General features: G+C 40.8%; 1 protein-coding gene across 8 annotated transcripts; it reads left to right on the top strand.

The window, feature by feature from the left end:
• Window positions 1-9,585: 9,585 nt before the first annotated feature.
• On the top strand, window positions 9,586-20,926 carry tmem39b.L (transmembrane protein 39B L homeolog). Of its 8 annotated transcripts, none has more exons than XM_041582156.1 (10): window positions 9,589-9,627; window positions 10,858-10,998; window positions 11,778-11,956; window positions 12,996-13,215; window positions 14,443-14,526; window positions 14,610-14,764; window positions 15,691-16,009; window positions 16,926-17,113; window positions 18,295-18,415; window positions 20,590-20,926. In XM_041582156.1, the coding sequence occupies exons 3-10, from the start codon at window positions 11,829-11,831 to the stop codon at window positions 20,824-20,826; spliced, it is 1,452 nt and encodes a 483-aa protein (XP_041438090.1). In that variant the 5' UTR covers window positions 9,589-9,627; window positions 10,858-10,998; window positions 11,778-11,828; the 3' UTR covers window positions 20,827-20,926. The 8 variants fall into 8 exon arrangements, with proteins under 8 accessions (XP_041438092.1, XP_041438091.1, XP_041438090.1 ...); XM_041582155.1 differs by having other exon boundaries at window positions 11,773-11,956; XM_041582158.1 differs by lacking the exon at window positions 12,996-13,215 and having other exon boundaries at window positions 9,586-9,627.
• Window positions 20,927-22,076: the final 1,150 nt, after the last annotated feature.

Here is a 22,076-nt window from a genome sequence, read left to right as displayed (position 1 = left end):
GTAATAGCCAAATATGAATGTACATGTCATACATTTCTTTGGTCCTGGCATGGTTTAATATTACAACCAAACTGAATGTATTAAGGTGGGCATTGAATGTACTGTTTCTATTTTTACAGATGATACTAAATTGTGCAGAACTATATGTTCCATGCAGGATGCTGCCACTTTGCAGAGTGACTTGTCTAAATTGGAAAACTGGGCAGCAAACTGGAAAATGAGGTTCAATGTTGATAAATGCAAGGTTATGCACTTTGGAAAAAATAATATAAATGCAAGTTATACACTAAATGGCAGTGTGTTGGGAGTTTCCTTGAATGAGAAGTATCTAGGGGTCTTTGTAGATAACACGTTGTCTAATTCTGGGCAGTGTCATTCGACTAGAAGAACTTTCATTTGAAGCAACGTAGGGGGTTCTTCACAGTCAGGACAGTGAGGTTGTGGAATGCACTGCCGGGTGATGTTGTGATGGCTGATTCAGTTAATGCCTTTAAGAATGGCTTGGATGATTTCTTGGACAGACATAATATCAAAGGCTATTGTGATACTAAACTCTATAGTTAGTATAGATATGGGTGTATATATAATTTATGTGAAGGTATGGAGGGGTGTGTGTATGGATGCTGGGTTTTCATTTGGAGGGGTTTTTCAACCCAATTTAACTATGTAACTATGTAACTATATGCTGAAACATTTCAGTGGCTTTGGGGCTGGCTAAATTAATAACCAAATGTACATGTTATACATTTCTCTGGTTTTGACACCATTAATATAACAACCAAACTGAAGGTTAACTGTGAGGAATTGGGTCCGCGTTCTGTTCGGCGCGGGCGCGTTAATGCGTGACGCAGGATGCCGGCGACGGGCGCGAAGGCGCCGGCGGCGGTCGCTGGCGCAAGGACGCGGGCGAAAACGCCTAAGACGGATGTGCTGACGTCAGTACTGCGACGCCAGCGGAAAGACGCCAGTTTGGCACCAAACTAACAATATTTAAACCTGGTTCAGACTGAGATGCATTGCCTGGTTATTAGGTTGTTTAACTGAAACCCTAGCGTCTCTATACTTCTCGAATTCCTGTTATCGACCCTTGCCTGTACCCGGACTACGATTCCTGCTGCCTGTCTCGACTTATCGGCCTGTCTCATCGTTTACGAATCTCGCTGCCTGCCTTCTGACCTCGGACCTCCTGACCACGACTTTGCCTAATCCCTTGTACTTCGCTTATCGTCTCATTGGCTACTCTCCACAACACTGCTCCCTGTTCCACTCCAGGTGGGTAGCGGTTGTGTGAGGCGCTTGTGGGTCTATCTACGGCTCCAGCTCCTTCTACGACTGGATTATACTGGTAAGCTTGACAGTATAACCAGGCCCTAGGATGGATCCAGCTGAAGGAGCGTCTCCATTTGCCGTCCTAACCCAACAGCTGTCCTCACTAACACAAGCTGTTCGGGAGCTGCAAAGTGGCTATTCGCAGTTGCAGGAGCATATCAGAACCCATCCGCCAGTTGTTCTTCCTTCCACGGCTGCTGCTCCTCCTCCTGCTCCAACGGAAGTTCAGGTGATTACCTTAAGGAATCTCCGAACCTAAAGTGGCCTTTCCAGAAAAATTCGCTGGTGATCGAAAGGTGTTCCGGAACTTCAGGAGCAACTGTAAGATGCTGTTTACACTTAAACCCCACACATATCCCACTGAGCAAATCCGGGTTGGGGTTATCATTTCCTTCCTTACGGGTGAACCACAGACCTGGGCCTTCCGTCTCATGGATCGTCAAAGTCCTGTATTGGCCACAGTAGATTCTTTTTTTGAGGCGATGGCAGTTATTTTCGATGATCCACACAGAGCCACCACCGCTGAGGCCGCCCTGCGTGCTCTGAAGCAAGGGGACCGTCCAGCGGAAGATTACACGCTGGAATTCCGGCAATGGGCGGATGATACCGAATGGAACCCAGCAGCATTAAAAAACCAGTACCGTTTCGGACTTTCATCTGAGTTAAAAAATGAGTTAGCTCGTACTGGCATCCCTGATAGTCTGGAGGATCTCATCCTCATTTCAATCCAATTGGATCAGAGGCTCAGGGAACGCCGGGAAGAAGAAAAGGCTGAGAAAGCAGGTCTTTCCCCTCAGACTTGGCTGTTACCATCCGCTCCTCCTCCTGTCCGAATGCCTTCCACAAGTTCTCCAGCTGCTCCTCCATCCATCTTCAACATAGCTCCAGAGCCTATGCAGATCGGTGCTATTAGGTCTGCGTTAACTCCAGAGGAGCGTATTAGACGTCGCAGACTTAACCTCTGCCTCTATTGCGGACAAGCTGGTCATCTGCTTCGGGGTTGTCCGACCCGCCCAACGGGTAAGAGGATTTTTGAAAAGGACTTTTCTGGGTGTCATGTTCCTGTGCCTCTCCTGACAGTCTCTTTATCTTTGCAGTGGGGAGACAAGAGGGTCGAACTTCAAGCAATTCTTGACTCTGGGGCAAGCGGGTGTTTCTTGGACAATAAAGTGGCATTGCAGTTCCAGATACCGCTCCAGTCCAAAAAGAATCCTACAACTCTTCGTGTGGCAGATGGTTCTCTGATTACTTCTGGCCCTGTGGTGCAAGAGACTATCTCCCTTTTTGTTTTGTTTAATAAAGGGCATGCTGAACTCATGAACTTTGACGTGGTTTCTTCTCCTTTATTCCCTGTCATCCTGGGATTACCTTGGTTGCAGAAACACAATCCGTCTATCAACTGGGCAACTGGTGAAGTAACTTTTCTTTCAAACTTTTGTCTTTCCCAATGCATTCTCCCTTCAAATGGTGTATGTTCTTTATCTCCTGCCTCTGAGATCCAAGACCTTCTTCCTCAAGCTTATTGGGAATTTACGGACGTTTTCAATAAAAGATGGGCCGACAGGTTGCCTCCTCATCGTATTTACGATTGCCCTATTAACCTTCTTCCAGGGGCTCAAATTCCTTTTGGACGAGTGTATCCGTTATCTGAGTCTGAACTTTTGGAGCTCCGTTCTTATTTAGATGAGAATCTGGCTAAAGGATTCATTAGGCAGTCTTCTTCTCCGGCAGGAGCTGGGTTTTTCTTTGTTGAGAAAAAGGATCATTCTTTAAGGCCGTGTATTGACTACCGAGATTTGAACAAAATTACAGTCAAAAATCGCTATCCACTTCCTCTCATTCCAGAACTTTTCCAACGTTTGGCGGAGGCTAAGATTTTTTCTAAACTGGATCTTCGGGGTGCATATAATCTAGTCAGAATAAGGGAAGGCGATGAATGGAAGACGGCCTTTCGCACTCGTTACGGACATTTTGAATATTTGGTCATGCCTTTTGGTCTCTAACGCCCCTGCGACATTTCAGCACTTCGTTAATGATGTCTTCAGGGACTTTCTTGATATTTTCGTCATCATATATTTAGATGATATCCTTTTTTCTAACTCGTTGGAGGAGCACAGGTTACATTTGAAGAAGGTCCTTTTACAGAAAATTTATAAAGAATTTTTCTCAAGTCATTCTTCCAATTACTGAGTTTACTCGTAATAATCAAAAATTTTGTTGGTCACCACAGGCTCAGGGGGCTTTTGAGAAACTGAAGACACTTTTCAGGCCCAATTCTTCACCATCCAGATGTTTCCCTTCCTTTCACCTTAGAAGTTGACGCTTCAGAACTCGCAGTGGGTGCTGTGTTGTCACAGAGAACCGGGATTCAAGAGGATCTTCATCCTGTTGCTTTTTTTTCCCGTAAGTTGGCCAAAAGCGAATGTAATTATGATGTAGCTGACCGCGAATTACTCGCTATCAAGCTAGCACTTGAGGAGTGGAGGTATCTCCTTGAAGGGTCTAAACATCCGATTCTCATCGTTACGGATCATAGGAATTTGGAGTATCTACGTTCGGCCAAGAGGTTGAGACCTAGACAAGCAAGGTGGGCTTTATTCTTTATGCGATTTAATTTTCATCTCACATACCGACCTGGGTCAAAGAATGTTAAGGCGGATGCTTTATCGCGAATGTTCTCCCCTGAAGATGAAGTTCCTCTGGCTCCTGAGACGATTTTAAATTCTAATACTTTCCTCCTGTTACAGTCTACTCTTGTAGATGGAATTAAAGATGCATCCATAAACGTTTGTGAACCATCATTAGTTCCCAAGGAGGGTTTTCTTCTTCATCAAGGCAAGATTAGAGGTCCTCAAGAATATTCATGATTCCAAACTGGCGGGTCATCCAGGTGTCAAAAAGACTATTATTTCGGCCAAGAGATTATTTTGGTGGCCTGGAATGGCTAAAGACTGTTTCAAGTTTGTCTCATCATGTGAAGTTTGAACCAGATCCAAGGACACTCATTCTAGGCCTATTGGTCTTCTTCAACCACTGCCAGTGCCTTCTCGTCCATGGGGATCAGTTTCTTTGGACTTTATTTCCGATTTACCATTGTCATGTGATTGTTACACCATTGCTGTTTTTGTTGACCGTTTAACTAAGATGGCTCATTTTAAGTCTTTACCAAAACTTCTTCTGCCTCTGAGACTGCTGATACCTTCATTAAGGAAGTAGTAAGACTCCATGGTCTTCCAGATGAGGTGGTGTCAGATCGGGGACCGCAGTTCACGTCACAGTTTTGGAAGTCTTTGTGTGGAGCACTTAAGATTTCGGTGTCCCTTTCCTCTGCTTTTCATCCTCAGTCCAATGGTCAGACCGAGCGAACTAACCAGACCCTCGAGCAATATTTGAGATGTTATTCTTCGTACCTCCAAGATGATTGGGTGAATCTTCTTCCTCTTGCGGAGTTCGCTTATAATAATGCTCATCATTCCTCCATCAGACAGTCCCCTTTCTTTGCAAACTATGGTCTTCATCCAGTAACTTTTCCCCCTGCCATTGTTGCTGATATTTTAGTTCCTGCAGTCAAGGACCGATTAACTTTTCTGTCCAATAATTTCCAGAAACTCCAAGAAAACCTGAAGAAGGCTCAACAAACGTTAAAATTTATGCTGATCGAGGACGGAGAGGTGACCCAGAGTTCAAGGTGGGTGACTTTGTTTGGTTGTCAACTGTTAACCTCAAGCTTTCTTGTCCCAGTAGGAAGTTGGGTCAACGTTTCTTGGGTCCTTTTCCCATAATTCGTCAAATTAATCCTGTGGCTTTCCAGCTTAAACTTCCAGCATCCTGGCACATTCATCCAGTGTTTCATACTGCACTTTTGAAACCGGCCTCAACGTTTCGATTTCCTGGGCGTACGGCTCCTCCTCCGCTTCCTGTTGTGGTTGATGGTCAAGAAGAATTTGAGATTGAGGAGATCTTGGATTCCAGGTTGAGAGGCAAGCATCTTCAGTACCTGGTAAGGTGGAAAGGTTATGGTCTGGAAGAGAATTCTTGGGAACCAGCTTCTAACATCCACGCTCCGGAGTTGTTGGAAAAATTTCATGGAACTTACCCTGGTAAGCCTTCTGGTTGTCGCGTCCTGAGGCCGCTCCTTGATGGGGGGCAATGTGAGGAATTGGGTCCGCGTTCTGTTCGGCCCAGGCGCGTTAATGCGCGCCGGCGCGTGACGCAGGACGCGGGCGAAGGCGCCGGTCGCTGGCGCAAGGACGCGGACGAAAACGCCTAAGACGGACATGCTGACGTCAGTACTGCGACGCCAGCGGAAAGACGCCAGTTTGGCGCCAAACTAACAATATTTAAACCTGGTTCAGACTGAGATGCCTTGCCTGGTTATTAGGTTGTTTAACTGAAACCCTAGCGTCTCTATACTTCTCGAATTCCTGTTATTGACCCTTGCCTGTACCCGGACTACGATTCCTGCTGCCTGTCTCGACTTATCGGCCTGTCTCATCGTTTACGAATCTCGCTGCCTGCCTTCTGACCTCGGACCTCCTGACCACGACTTTGCCTAATCCCTTGTACTTCGCTTATCGTCTCATTGGCTACTCTCCACAACCCTGCTCCCTGTTCCACTCCAGGTGGGTAGCGGTTGTGTGAGGCGCTTGTGGGTTCACTATCTACGGCTCCAGCTCCTTCTACGACTGGATTATACTGGTAAGATTGACAGTTAACTAGGTGTTAAACAGCTTAGTGGTTTGGAAAAGATGAATGCATTTTCCAGATGGTGGCTATGGCTGTACTTGCTTATCCAGCCAGCAGGTTTGTATATAAGCATCGTAACATAAATCAATGATCCAGTGGCCCGTGGTATGTTTGTTTTATATAACATTTGAGCCATTTGGGTATCATATGCTTGCTTAATGTAGCAGCTAAGACTGGCTTAAATGTGAGAGCCAAGTCAGGTATAGGCATTATAAACTTATTTAAATGCAGCAACTATGGTGGGGATTATACTCTTACAGTATATACAGCAGTCAATAATTGGCTTTATGAATTGTGCCCTGGTAAGTATAACCAAACCAATATATGAATTACAGATGCATTAAATCTGGTAACTGTTGTAGACCTATATCTTGCTTTATACAAAGGCTATGCAGTATATAGTATTATACACTTGTGTAACACAGAGGTCAATATAGGCATGGGTATACACTGGTTTGAGAGTAGTGGTCAATTCTGGTTTAAATGCATATGGCTATATTGCACATGTGTGTTAATGCAGCAGTCATCCTCTTTTCTTTCAGTGGAGTTAGTTCTCTCCTTTCAGGTGGAAGTGTAATGCTGGCATGTCAGTTGAAATTTATTACAGGCAAGTGATTAACTGCAGGATTCTTACAGGGGCACTTTAAACTCTGCAAATGAGCGCTAGGGAAGAGCAGCAGATGGAAGTGACAAGGAAGAATCAAAGATGGTGACTGCAAGCCAGAGGGCATCACTGCATTTGAAAGGTGGACTAATCATTTCAGAATATACTCTTGGGAAAAAATACCTAGCAGTTCAGTCAGCAAGAAAGAAATGAAATCGTAGAAGTGTTTATGTATTTTCACCTTTCCTTCTCCTTCTCCTAAAACCAAAAAAGGTAGGAATAAGAACAATGTAGGAGGAATGTGAATAGGGATTTTCCCCGGATTATTACTGCTTATTCTTGAGATGTACGTAGAACCGTCCACAAATATTTGAAAGTTTTAAAAAAAGGATCTCAATTTGAAAGAAAGAAAAAAAGAGAGCCAAATTTTGCTTATAAAAGATGACAGAGTTTGGGATCTATGTTTTCCCTGAGTTTATTTACAGATTCAAACTCCACGAGACCTACACATTGGCTGGATGTCAAGGGTTGCTACAAATGTGGGGGAACCCACTGTAGAGCCTGTAATTTTATGAAACCATCTAAGGATTTTGTGGGTTATAACAGTTCCAGACGCTATAAGATTAATTTTTATGCCAATTGCAGCACAAGTAATGTTATTTATTTGGTTACTTGTATCTGTGGATTACAATATATAGGCAAAATGATAAGGCCCATTAGAAAACCCATAACAGAACATCTAAATTGTGTCTCCAGACATGATTTGAGTTCCGCTGTTGCAAAACATTTGATTGAACAACATAATGGCAAATTATGTATATCTTTTAACATTATAGACAGAGTAGTATCAACTGTTCGGAAAGGAGACACAGAGGTGTCCCTTTTGAGAAAAGAAGCCCGCTAGATTTTCAAGTTGTGTATTGTCACAGCTAAGGGTCTAAATAGAGAATGGGAAGTGAATTATTTTGTTGACTAAGATTTTCATTCATCCACAATATTTACTTTTTTGAGGACTTTTATGTAACTTGTTTCATTTGTTCTTTATTCAATTAATTGTTGAAATTGTTCTTTATTACACATTCATTTATTACACATGAATTTACTCATTTATTTATTGTTCATAGTTAGGTTTTGTATTTATGAAATAATTTCATGCTGCTTTCTCATCTTACTATCTCATTGTACTAGTACTTGCCATTATTGACATTACAAATTCGGTACCGTTTGCTGCACTATTTATGTAATTACATTCAGGTTTATTCATTACTAACGTATTTACTGTGACATTTTAATTGGGTGTATTTCTTGCTCTTATTGGTGGGGTTATATAAGTGTGCTGTCTGTCGGGGGCACCTAGACTTCTGATGAAATGACATACTAGTCATGAAACGCGTTAAGCTTGTTGTTTCCCTGCCCGCTTAAATGACTTGTGTTTTAAATGGATTAATAAAGTTGCATTTGTTTTATCAAGTTTGGTTTCACCGTGGATCGTGTTCCGGTACAGCAAAGGCACACCCATTAGTCCTTATTCAAAGATGGTTTTGGGGTCTGTCTGCACAAATAAGATACCAGGTTAAGGTACAGCAAAGTGCAGCATCAGCAAGCACAAGGAACTCCTGTTTTTACTGCCTGGCCAGCTTACCTGCCTTAATACATTCTGAGAACATGAAAAGCAGTTAAAGGGATACTGTCATGGGAAAAAAAAATTTTTTCAAAATGAATCAGTTATTAGTGCTGCTCCAGCAGAATTCTGCACTGAAATCCATTTCTCAAAAGAGCAAACAGATTTTTTTATATTCAATTTTTAAATCTGACACGGGGCTAGACATTTTGTCAATTTCCCAGCTGCCCCATGTCATGTGACTTGTGCCTGCACTTCAGGAGAGTAATGCTTTTTGGCAGGCTGCTGTTTCTCCTTCTCAATGTAACTGAAGGAGTCTCAGTGGGACATGGGTTTTTACGATTGAGTGTTGTTCTTAGATCTACCAGGCAGCTGTTATCTTGTGTTAGGGAGCTGTTATCTGGTTACCTTCCCATTGTTCTTTTGTTTGGCTGCTGGGGGGAAAAGGGAGGGGGTGATAATCACTCCAACTTGCAGTACAGCAGTAAAGAGTGATTGAAGTTTATCAGAGCACAAGTCACATGACATGGGGCAGCTGGGAAATTGACAAAATGTCTAGCCCCATGTCAGATTTCAAAATTGAATATAAAAAAATCTGTTTGCTCTTTTGAGAAATGGATTTCAGTGCAGAATTCTGCTGGAGCAGCACTATTAACTGATTCATTTTGAAAAAAAAAATTTTTCCCATGACAGTATCCCTTTAAGAAAGTAGAAACAATTGTCTGGGCTGTGAAAGGGAGTAAGGGGGGGGGGTTAAAAAGCATAAATTTGGGTTGTTAAAGGGCACCTATCACAGCCAAAATCAAACACATATTAACAATCTGACCAGTACAACATAAACACGTTTCAATCAAACTACATATATCGTTTTTTGAAAAAAACTGCAGGTTTTAAAAAAATCGGTGGGTTCTTTCACTGAGGGAGTCCATACTGAGACTACAACAGAGACTATAATATGCAAATTTCAGGAGCATGCTCAGATTGTAACACTGCTTTGAGTATTTTACCCAGAATGCCTTGTTTTAGTAAACTCCTCCACTAGAAGTATCAGGAGATTTCCCTATCTTGTCCCCTGCAGGTGATGTTATTATGCAAATGAAGGGCACACAGTAACTTCCAGCAGGTGGCAGCACTACTGAATAACAGCTAACACACAGGTTTGGCTGATTTGAAAATAGCTTAGAAGGGTTGATAAGCAACAAGGAATTTCAACTGAGCATGTGCGAGATTTCAGAACTACAGTTGGCTGGGAAGATATAGGTAGGAGGAGCCAGTGAAATCCAAGATGCCTGCCTCAGCTAGAACTGCAGGGAAGATCTTGCAGAAGGTATAGTGAGCTGATGATTTACATTATACAAACAATTCTAACTGTTTTAAAAATCAAATTTCTTGAACTTTCACATAGTGTATTTACTTAGGAAATGATTTTAGTTAAGATTGGTGCCCTTTAAGAAGCCTTGGGAACAGGGGTCGAAAGAGGGAAATGGTCAAGCAAGTGTGATGGGAAGTCATTTATAATAACTTACAATAATAAAGATGTCAGGTGAGCAGTAGAGGGAGTGAAATTTAGGAGGTGTAAGGGGGGAAAAGTCCCTCATGTCATAGTGAGAGATGGCTGGTAAGGGGTGAAAGGGGATTAAAATAGCAGGAGGGGTAAAAATCAGCAGGAAGTAGTAAAACAAAACTATGCATAGTAGATGGGTGAAAAAAAACAGAGGAAGTAATAAAGCAATTAGGGGATGAATAGTCATTTTGTGGGATTTAAAGGTGTGTGGGGCGTTTAAAAAAACCAGTGGTGAAAAGCCGAAAGATGGCTAGGAAGAGGAACATGAAAACAGATGAATGTGACGTGAAATAGGTTGAAAAGAGCAAATTAAATAATAGCAAAAATAATCCAAATGGAAATGTGGCGAAAAGCTGCCTCCAGGCAGGTAAAAAAATAAGTACAGGTGTATTGGTGTTTGCTCCATGAATACAACACTGTCTCTGTTCATCATTGTTATATTCAAGAGCTGTTCTAATTAATTGGCCCTTGGAACGTTGGGGAAAGTGATCAGAGTTTGCAATGAGAAAGAACTGCTCTATCCTAAGGTAAATGTTCAGGTTACCAGTCTGTAGCTATTTTATTGCTCATTCTAGCAGCTTGGTGGGCACAGAAAATGAGAGGAATCCTTGTCATTAGAAAAGGAAGATTCATAAAAATTTAATTTATATTTAATTGTGATGATTGTGTTATTGTCACCTCATCAGAGTGCAGACTAGTAGGTGGGCAGGTTAAGGTCAGCAGCACATCACCAGTACCAGCCCAATAAATAAACAATTTCAATCTCAAATGCAACAAGAAACCTTTTTGCTGTTAATGTTATTAAATGGTTAGCTACAACAAATGTAAAATACTGTATGTACATTGAATTAGTTGCAAGAATACATACTACTGGCGCTTTGCACAATGGTAGCTGAATACTCAGTGTCCTGGTGCTAAATTTATCATCAGCGCACAAACCACACACATTGCTCCTTCCTACCAGTACAGTATATCACGCCCCCTTTCTTTCAGAAGGCGCCCCTATTCTCAGCTCCTGTCAGAGACGCTGCGCGCACGCTTTTGACGTCCCTGGTGCGTCCCGCCCACGTTTTTATTGACAGAGCCGCTGCTTCCCACTGCTGTGTGAGTGCGCGCTCCCGTTGGACAGACCTGGTGAGTGCAAATCACTGTCTTTACGTTTATGGGGGCGGGTTGAACTTTGAGCCTGTATAATACACGAAGTAGCGATATTGCTGGTCAGAAAGCTGCCATTTAAATACTTAGGGTGTAAGTTTAAAGTCCCTCGCTGCTATTTTTCTCGGTCAGGGGCATGTTTATAATGGCAAGTCCCGGCCCAGACTAGACATTCCTGCACTGATGCACATAGCGTTCCACCTCTGCGCTCCCTCACAAATATTCACTTCCGGTCGTTGTTTCCTTACAATTATAGTGATCTCTTAAGTATGTCTTACTGCATTGCATTCATTTAAACATGTAATGCCATCTCAACTGCATCAGTTATACCTGGGAAATGCATATATAGCTAGATCTTCCAGTGGAGCTTACAATACAGCCTATTGACTGAAGCTCACAATCTAAAGTCACTATAACATTCCCAAAGCTGCAAGGTCCTAATACGAGTTGCTGTGTCACTGAATCTACAGCTTATGTTCCTTTTATGTTTATATGCCTCTGGGGGGGACCTGTTTGTTAGAAAATACTTTTTGGAACAAATATATATATATATATATATATTTGTTTTTTTTTAGTGTCTGGGTGCCTAATTAAAATGTGAAATTTCCCATGGTTAAGCATTGCTGTGTTGACGACACCACAGTACTTTTGATTGTATGAATTTCCCGGCTAATATTAGTTCTTCAGTCAACATTAGTGTTTGTATTGTGCCTTTGACCCTCTTTATGCCTTTTAACCTATTGTGCTTTTCAGCACAGCTTTCTTTTACACATGGTGAAGTGTGACTGACACGTTACTCAAGCCAAGACATGGCAGGGGGCCGTCGGGGCCCCAACAGGACTTCTTACTGTCGGACTCCCTTATGCGACCCAGGGTCAGCTGGGGGTGCAGCGCATGGAGGGATGCCATTAGTCGGTGGAGTGAGATCCCGAGCCAGGTATGTCATATGATATGTGTACATATGATATGCATCTAATGTAGGTCTCTACTGCAATATGACATTACAACGGCAGGAACCCTTCCACATTACATGCCTCCTAGTCCTATATATTACAAAAGGTGCTAAATTTACCCAGGTTCATTAACCCTTACTCCCAATAAGATATTTGCTTTGAAACATGTAAGCAGTATATGCTACCTACTGATTGGTTGCTATAATGATTAGATCTGCAGCAACTTTGCACCTTTTAATACATAACCCTATTGGAGTTATTGCATTCACTATCTTTCTCTTTAACTCAAACAGCATGTTTCATGTTACCATCTGGCAGCACCATGCTGAAGCAATAATATGTCCTCCCTTAGTGGAAACATTTTTATGTAAAGTTTCTGGATACATTCTATAGTTTATTTGTAGGTGATGAACGGGTACAAACTGAACATGAAAGGACCAGTAACATTAAAAATAGAAAATATTATATATACAGTTAAAGTTTGTATCTGTTAGTATAGACATAGTTAGACTGCACATAAACCAGTTGTCATTGATTATCAGGTTCTCAGGTCAGTACAGTAGATCTTCCATCCATTGAGGCAGTGCATTATAACATAGCTAGTTGCTCCAATAAATCATGATGAAGCTCTAGTCCACCCTAACAGACTTACATTCACCTTACACAGTTAGTGGATATGAGTGTCCCTGTACCAATCCAACAAATGTAGTTGTTCTTTAAGTTTACTACTTTAAATATTTTTAAGTATGAGCAGCATTCATTCTATATAAGAAAAAAATGACATTTAACTTCAAAAAAAGTAAAACAACAATGATCAATGTTTCCATCACCACTAAGAAGCTTGTCAGTTATTTCTATACAATCCCCTAATCCCCTCATAATTCCTTACCTTTTAGACCATAAATGTCTAAAAGTAAGCAAATTACTTTTTGTATTGTCTTCTGGCACTCTACATTTTACTTTTCAGTCTTCTCCATACCACTTCTTCCTAATGCCTTCCATCTAATGCTCTACCATTCACAGGAGTAGCACTAACACTGGCCTCTCCAGTCCACCATTGGCAGCTCAGACTGTGGTTCCCCTGCGACACTGCAAGATCCCCGATTTGCCTGCTGACCGCCACCTCCTGTTTGAGTTGCAGCTGTTTTTTTGTCACCTTATCGCTCTGTTTGTGCACTACATCAACATTTACAAGACAGTCTGGTGGTATCCACCCTCTCACCCCCCATCACATACATCTCTGGTAAATGGCAAATATTATATATATATATGCTGAATATCCAGCTTAATTTTGCATTGTTTGGGGCTGGGTGTATTGGGCTTCTTTCATGTCTCTACTTACTGACATTTGTTAGTAACATTATATACCTGTATACATATTCCATGTATTCATTATGTGTGCACACAGTAAGCCTTGTTTAAACAGCTGCCTTTTAGTCACTGTAACTTTGAGAACATAACCAATATAAAGTCTTTTCTAAAGGTGGCCATACACAAACCGATATCGTGCGAAAACATTTTCGTACAATATTTGGTACTTGTATGGCAGGAGACGAGCCGACCGATATTGGCAGAAGGCCTGGATATCGGTCGGCTCGCCAATCGGCCCAGGCGGAAAATTTTGACCGGGTGCCTTTGAATGCACCAAACGTCGGCCACTATTAGTGCTGAATCGTCAGATACAGGTAGAATTCTATTGTTTATACCTGTATATCTGCCGATTCAGCGCTACATGTATAGAAACAAACAATCTTTCTTAGAAAGATCTTTTCCAGGAAATTGCTAGTTTTACAAATAAGCCGCTCTTTGCTTGATTCAGACACAATGTATAACTCATCTAGCTGTGTAGTATCAACGCAGGCCAAATGGTTACCAATTCAAGTGGTTTTTGGTGTTCTTGAAAAGGGTTGGTTCACCTTAAATGTTAACTTTTTAGGCCAAGTGCAGATGTAGCATTGGCTCCTCTGCTCTCACATGCAAGCAGAAGCAGTTCAGTTGTACAGAACTTGGAACGGATCCACTTCTCTCAGCCTGAAAAAAATATGTAGGCTGAGAGCAGTGGACCCAACTCTTGGGCAGCTCTCATAAATGCCATTTTAATCAGTATCAGGTGGTTAGGGATTCATTACCATTGCAACAAGGCAGCAGCTTGATAGTCAGAATGGAGAGCACCTGGATAGAAATAAGAATAAACAATAAAATTGAATTGAAGTCAGTGACTCCAGAAACCAGATCGCATTTTCAATTCCATGCTAGAAAAAAAGACGAATATGAAAAATGTACAAAATAAACTATGACTACCAGTTGCTTAAAAATGCATCTAATTTAATAGTTAACTTCTCCTTAAGTGTCATAGCAGGTGCCTGTTGATTTTAGCAATTCATAAGTATAATTCACATCTCTCAAGTGTTGCCTCTGAACAGGAAACTAAAGAAATACTCAACACTTCATGTTGTTATAAATTCTACAGAACTTTCACCTGATTGATTTTAATGTGTTGACCCTCACAACCATTGTGCTTGCACGAAGATTGATTGGTGCCATTGTGAGGGAGGTGAGTAAACAAACACACAAGGTGTCATTTTTCAGACACTTGTTGACTGACATGCATTTTCAACAACATTTCTCTTTGTTTAGGCTTCTCAGGGAGGGAAGTCCTCTATGCCACATTCACTGCTCCTGGTGGCAACCCGATTTGCTGTGCTGACTGGAACCGGCTGGAGTTTGTGCCGATCCATTATCCTCTTGTTTAGGACACACTCGTTCTTTAATCTGCTGTTTCTTTGCTACCCGTGAGTGAAAATGTTGCAGTTGTCCAAATGCTATTCATATGTAATCTAACATACCGTTGGGCCATGCACAGATAGGCAGTAACATTGGCAGCTGGTTCCTTTATTAAGGAAATTCTAAGGAAATTTAAAGTACTTCCCCCCACTATATAGGTAATTTATCACAGCAGAATTATTTCTGGGGCTATGTAGTCAGTTGATAACTGTGTTATGACATAAGTTCTCAATATTTTCAGTAGTTACACTACACCCATGATTTTAGAGGTTTTCTAAATAACCATTGCCTCTAACAATACAGTCAATAAATTATGATTATATAGTAACCCAACCATTCGCCTCATTTTAAGTTATTTGTAGATACACTACACATATGACTTGTAAGTCTTTTTGGCAAACAAGCAAATTGAAAGTCAATTGCAAACTGATGGTTGCTGGCTCACCATTCTGTTTGGATGGCCACTAAACTGCTATAATGTACAGATATTATATACAAATAATATAGCCATTAAACTACAGTTGCATTGGGTTACAACAACTAATAATATCACATGCAGTCAATGAATTATTATTATAGCATCAAATAGGGTTATTATTATTATTATAGCATACTGTTGCAGTAAACACTGTCTGCGTTTTGTTTCTGAAAAGGCCAGTGTAAAACCCTACAGCTGGGACAATGCTCTCAAGTTGAAGCATGTCAAAACTCCTTTTCTTCAACAATATACATTTATTTGTGTTTGTGAGTGGCTAGTTTTTACAAACCGCATAACTCTTAATAATTGCTTTGCTGTATTTGTAAAATGTTCTTTCATAATTTTCACAACCTGTGAATGTAAATATAACGATATAACTTAACGTTATTTTATTTTGTACAGAGAACCTTTTAAATAATATTTTAGAATTGTAACCATCCCCCATTCTCTCAATAGATTTGGGATGTATATCCCTTTCTTACAGCTAGGATGGGATTTCCACCGCCCAGGCCTCTCCCACATGCCCAACACTCGAGATCTTGCCTCTATGGATCGAGGAAGCAAAGATTACTTACATGTTTTGCAGCACATTTTGAGGCACCACATGCCCAGTGCAGAGCCCCTTCCTACACATGCCTGCTGCCTTTCACCTAACCTTATTCGCAGTGAGGTGCACTACTTGAAGCTGGACTTCAACTGGCGTGTATGGGAGGTGCTACTTAGCTCCATGCTGTCTGCATATTATGTGGCATTTGTACCTGTTTGGTTTGTAAAGGTATGGACTGAATATAATTTATTTTCATAGTTTCCATATAAGAAGTTATGATTTTATTAAAGGAGAAGGAAAGTCCCAATCACCTGGGGGTGCCAAACGTTGGCCACCCCCCAGTAATTGTAATCACTTACCTGATACCCTGGGCTGGTGCTCCTAATAGCAGAAAACTGGCCTGGCCCAGTGTTCTTCTCTGCAAGCACCACAGAGCCGTCCTCTCTTTAAAATCCTAGGGCTGAAGTTCAGATTTTCATTATGATGCAGAAATAGAATCGCTCCATGGTTCTTTTTGGAGGACCCCACGGCCGGGACAGTTTTCTGCCGATGGGAGCACCGGGCCAGGGTATCTGGTAAGGGAATACAATCTCTGTGGGTGTCTCATATTTGGCATCCCCAGTGATTATTTACTTCCCTTCTCCTTTAAAGATACCATTGTCTATTATGTTATTTGGTATAAGAATGGAGGGGCAATGGAGATACAGTAATGGTGTTCTGCCTATGGTTTTAAAAAAATTAAAATGGGGTAGGTTGGGGTGCCAAGGCAAAGGCTACCACAGAGGCCTGCACCAGTAATTTACACAAGTAGTGAAAGTTGGGGCTCATTACTTGAATATAAACATCAATCATGCCCTTGCAAATTAAACAGTAGTCCAAGATACAGAAAGTTCTTATCAGAACAAACCGCTTAGTTTTAGATTTTAAACTTTGCATCCTAGTTTATAAATGCTTCTAAGGTGCCATAAAGGCACTGACCCAGTCTTAAGTCTAATCCAGATGGAGCTCAGCTGTTGCATCTCCTACTGAGCCTGGAAAATGTCTACCAGAAACTTTAATGTCTTCTCCCTGCACTCTGTTCCTTTTCGCCATGTACCCAGATAACCTATTTACTATATTCTGTGCTTTCTTTCTCCCAACACAGAGCACACAGTATTATGACAAGCGCTGGTCGTGTGAACTCTTTCTTCAAGTATCTCTTAGTACATCAGTTATCCTCACACAGCACCTCCTGCCTGCACAATACTGTGATCTCCTGCACAAGGCAGCCGCCCATCTTGGATGCTGGCAGAAGGTGGACCCCGCACTCTGCTCCAATATGCTACAGCACTCGTAAGAAACTTTTTACAAAATGATCTATGTTAAACTGTACGTTTAATGCCAGCTGGCATCTCCAGATCCAGAGGCAAGAGACTGCTCAGATCATCGAGGCTCAACTTGCCTCCAACTCCTATTTCAGTTCTGCCACTGGATGGGGTTGTAGCCAGTGGTGCACAACAAAGTCATTCTTCTTAAAGGGGTGGTTCACCTTTGAGGAAACCTAACTAGGGTAATTTGGACCCTAGCAACCGTATTGCTGAAAATGCGAACTGGAAAGCTGCTGAATAAAAAGCTAAAGACCACAAAAACCACAAATAAAAAACAATTGCAAATGGTCTCAGAATATCACTATCTACATCATATTAAACGTTAACAACCCCTTTAAGGTTTAATACCAGCTTGTTCTATTGGCTGATCTGTGGACCAGAATTTTATTACCAAATATCTTCCTTCCTTGGTCTAAGGACCTATGTATTTGTTATACAGTCGTACCTATTGGTAGAGAGCTGTCATTTCTTATTCTTATAGATTGGGAGCTCTAAAGAAGACTGATGATAGTTGCTGAAAAGCTATATCAATGTACGAAGTATAAATATAATTTAGTCTTAGGACATATTCCCCTGCTGTTACTTCAAGATAGCCAAGGGTAAAATGTAAGGGGCCCATGAATGTGCCCCTTTAGGATTGCATCTAGGGTATCCAGCGAACTTAGCTACAATATCTGTATTTCATGCAAAAGCAATTATAGCATCCCTGCTAAGTATATTTAGAGATATCCCTGCATTTTCCAGTGATCTGGTAACCTTGCCATAGATGGGCAAAACCTATGAAGAAAGCTGATAGAGGACTGTTCATCCTAAACTGGACTGATATCAAGCTCTAGATGTCAGCCCTTGATCTGACCAATACAAAAGACACAAACTGTGATTTCTGTTCCAGAAATGGAATAGGTCTAACTCCTGAGAGGAGACTGGAAAAGATGTTACTGGATGGTGGCTAGGAGGGTGACACTCAATCTACCTTGCAGATGTCCTGTTTATATGGGTAGATGTTTTAATATCCCACTGATGCGATTCCCTTAACACACCCCATTACTGCAGAATAAATTTCAAATTGTAGCATAATATAAAAACACATTTTAAAGTTGAGAAGCCAGCTATTCTGTTAATGATTTAATGTTAATGATATTGCAGGTGGATGGAGGAGTGCATGTGGCCGCAGGGGGTTCTGGTTAAACATAACAAAAATGTCTACAAAGCAGTTGGACACTACAATGTAGCCATCCCCTCAGATGTGTCTCACTTCCGCTTTCATGTAAGTATGCTTTGCATTTCATTCTCTGCAAAATTATGAGGGAGCACAGTTTTGTTTTGGACTCTTAAAAATTCTGTGGCTCCAAGCACACTCATTTTCATAATCATTCAGTTATTTACTTCTTGACACCATGTTCCAGTGAGTTTATAATTCTATTTTTTTTTACCACGCACACTAGTGATGTGCAGGTCGGGTAAAGTCTGAGTCTGACTTCCATTTATAGACCCGCGGCGATCAGTCTATAAAAAAGGAAGTTGGAAGCCGGCAGTGCAAGGTGGCAGGCGGGAGAGCAGGAAGATGAGCTCAACCCAGAGCCATCCGCCACCAGCAAAAGGGGTTGCGAGGTCGGCCCAAACCCACCAACCCGAATTTCATTAGCAGGTTAACGGACAAGGAAAGCCATTGTGAGACATTTTAGTACAGGTATGGGACCTGTTATCCAGAATGCTCTGGACCTGGGCTTTTCCAGATAAAGGATCTTTCTGTAATTTGGATCTTCATACCTGAAGTCTACTAGAAAATGATGTAAAAATTAAATAAATCCAATAGGCTGGTTTTGCTTCCAATAAGGATTAATTATATCTTAGTTTGGATCCAGTGCAAGGTACTGTTTTATTATCACAGAGAAAGGGGAATCCATTAAAAAAATCTGGATTATTTATTTGTATAAAATGGAGTCTATGGGAAACGGCTTTTCTGTAATTCAGAGCTTTCTGGATAATGGGTTTCCAGATAATGGATCCTCTACCTGTATATAATGGGGCACCATTTCACCACCTTAACTTCTATATTAAGTCCAAAAATCCCTACTGAAAGTTTTGTTCTTTCTTACCAATTTTTCCCCCCCGAAATCCAGAAATTTGGAAATCATCTTTGTAAAGAAACTTTAAAGGAGTTGATCACCTTTGACCTAGGGGCACATTTACTAAGCTCAAGTGAAGGATTAGAATGAAAAAAACTTCGAATTTCAAAGGTTTTTTTTTGGCTACTTCGACTATCGAAAAGTCGAATGATTTTTAGTTTGAATCGAAGTCGAAGTACTGTCTCTTTAAAAAAAACTTTGACTACCTACTTCGCCACTTTAAACCTACCGAGCATCAATGTTAGCCTATGGGGACCTTCCCCATAAGTTTTCTAAGCTTTTTTTGATTGAAGGAAAATCCTTCGATTGATGGATTAAAATCCTTCGATTGTAAAGGATTTAATTGAACGATTTTTCCTTCGATCAAAGTATTTGCGGTAAATCCTTCGACTTCGATATTCGAAGTATTTTACTTTGAGGGTCGAATATTGAGGGTTAATTAACCCTCGATATTTGACCAATAGTAAATGTGCCCCTTAGTGTCCAAATTCCCCTAGCAACCATGCATTGATTTGAATAAGAGACTGGAATATGAATAGAAGAGGCCTGAATAGAAGGATTGGTAATAAAAAGTAACAATACATTTGTAGCCTTACAGAGCATTTGTTTTCTTAGAAGGGAGTCAGCGACGCCCATTTGAAAGCTGAAAAGAGTCAGAAGAAAAAGGCAAATAACTATAAATAATGAAAACCAAACGAAAAGTTGCTTAGAATTGGTCATTCTATAGCATAATAAAACTTACCTTACATTAGAAGTCAAACTGTAAAGGAAAAAAATCCTCCCCCCCCCCGGCCTACCTGCCCTCCCTGGCAAATGCCCCTAACTTGTTACTCACCCCTCGGCGTAGGTCCTCTGCTGCCGAGTTCACGGGCGCCATCTTTTCCCAAGCTCTCTTCCTTCTTTGACCAGCGTTTTTTGGCGCATGCGCAGTACGAGGCACTTACCGGTAAGGATCTTCTGCACATGCACTGAAAGTCACAAAGTTTCCGAAAAAAAGATCGGAAACTTTGTGACCAAATTATTAGACAGAAGGTATGTATGGGGGGGGGGGTGAGCGGTATGAACTCCAGCATCAAATAACCATAGAAGTAGGTGGTGCATTCATTGATATTTCATATCTGTAAAAATGGATTTCATTTAGTTTTGAACTGTGTGAAAATGCTGGAGCACCCACTGGAAATCGCTACACGTCTTACACAATGCCTACTATTGAGAATTGATTTCTAGACTCTGGCGAAGTACTTTATTAATTCTAAAAAATGTCTTTTTAAGGGTATCCATTTCAGTGGCTAAAACTTTTCTCTTACCTTAGTTCTTTTTCAGTAACCCATTGCGTGTCTTGAACATTTTGACTACGTTGGAAGGAGTTCTGATCTTTTACCAGCTGTATTCACTTATTTCTTCAGAGAAGTGGCACCACACCATCTCCCTAGCTCTCATCCTTTTCAGTAATTACTATGCTTTCTTCAAACTGCTCAGAGATCGAATTGTGTTGGGAAGAGCATATTCTTACACAGCAGTTCCTGACAGTGAACGGAAGTTAAACTAATTTCTCATCCCTTTCCTTAGTCCCCATGCCAGAGCTCTGTATTTTTGTTACAATTTTTTTTTTGTGGAATTAAAAGGAAAAGCATATTTTTTTACTGTGACATTGTTTTCGTAATCATTATTTCTGAGACCTACACTGCCCATGTACAGTATGATACAGCTTACATCGTAAAGAGAACATTTTGTCTATATGTCACAGTACAGTGTGATAATATGTTTAAACAAAATATCCTTATTTTGTTTCTAGATTACTGAAGGAATATATTGCGTTTAATTTTCTTTTAAACAGTACAGTATAAGTTCTTGGCTTATTGTAGCAACAGCGTGTTTCACCTCTGTATAATTCTATTATACATATGGGTGCAAGCTGATCTACTGTTGTAGTGAGATGGTGCACTAAGAGGATACAAATGAGTATACAGATTTCTTCACAATATATTTGGCTAAGAGTTGGCATACAGCTTCCCTTAAAACAATGGATTCTCCTGGGTCCCTGTAGTGTTTAGGGAGGGTCACCATGAACATACATGTATATAAATGTTTCCAAGACAGTTTTTACTTTGCAAAGCTGATCATTTCACTGGATATAGAGGTAAAAACTGGGGATATAAATTCCCAAGCTGCAAAGGCCTTGCCTGGTAGGCACTACAGCTTCTGTCTGACCCTAATTTTTATTTCCTTACAGTTTCTCTTTGACCTTGTGTCAAAATAAATTTAGTTAAAATTTTGCAATGACCAGCAGAAATTCCCAGTCTGCTCACATATTAGAAGTAACAATTACAGAAAGACTTTTAAGCATAAAATACAGGTTCTTTAGTCTGACCTTAACCCTTTCCCTGCCAGCCGCTTTGTCCTAAATGCGAACATCTACTGCCAAGCAGTTTTTAGACATTTTGTACTCTTTCACTAAAAGGGCCTGGGGGGGGGGGTCTTTTACTTTATCCAGGAAACCAATATATTGTTTTTTAAAGACAACCTGAACTTTCAAAATAAGCTAGAATTTTGGTGTAATTCCTCTTCTGTAAAAATATATAGGTTTCTAAGTGTCTAATAAAATGAAAAAAAAATCATGTTACACAAAGAACAATCACATATATCAGAAACATCATTTATTTTATGTACGAGAACACAGCAGATTTGGAAAGTTCTATGTCTCCTGAACGAGCAATACCAAATATTGGGTAAATATATCCATGTACGGCAAACTACCAGTTGCTATTCTTTCCTAAAGTTATAATTTTTTATAGAAAT

The sequence above is a fragment of the Xenopus laevis genome, chromosome 2L (assembly GCF_017654675.1).
Source record: "Xenopus laevis strain J_2021 chromosome 2L, Xenopus_laevis_v10.1, whole genome shotgun sequence".
In the NCBI taxonomy this organism is placed as follows: domain Eukaryota; kingdom Metazoa; phylum Chordata; class Amphibia; order Anura; family Pipidae; genus Xenopus; species Xenopus laevis.
The sequence above is the reverse complement of the archived record's forward strand: the minus strand, read 5'-3'. Positions and strand labels throughout refer to the sequence as shown.

Bases quoted from the DNA above. Each gene is read 5' to 3' on its own strand.
- tmem39b.L (XM_041582156.1), top strand. From the start codon at position 11,829: ATGGCAGGGGGCCGTCGGGGCCCCAACAGGACTTCTTACTGTCGGACT. The intron at 11,957-12,995 runs GTATGTCATATG...TACCATTCACAG, and splicing joins GGAGTGAGATCCCGAGCCAG to GAGTAGCACTAACACTGGCC. The intron at 18,416-20,589 runs GTAAGTATGCTT...CTCTTACCTTAG, and splicing joins TGTCTCACTTCCGCTTTCAT to TTCTTTTTCAGTAACCCATT.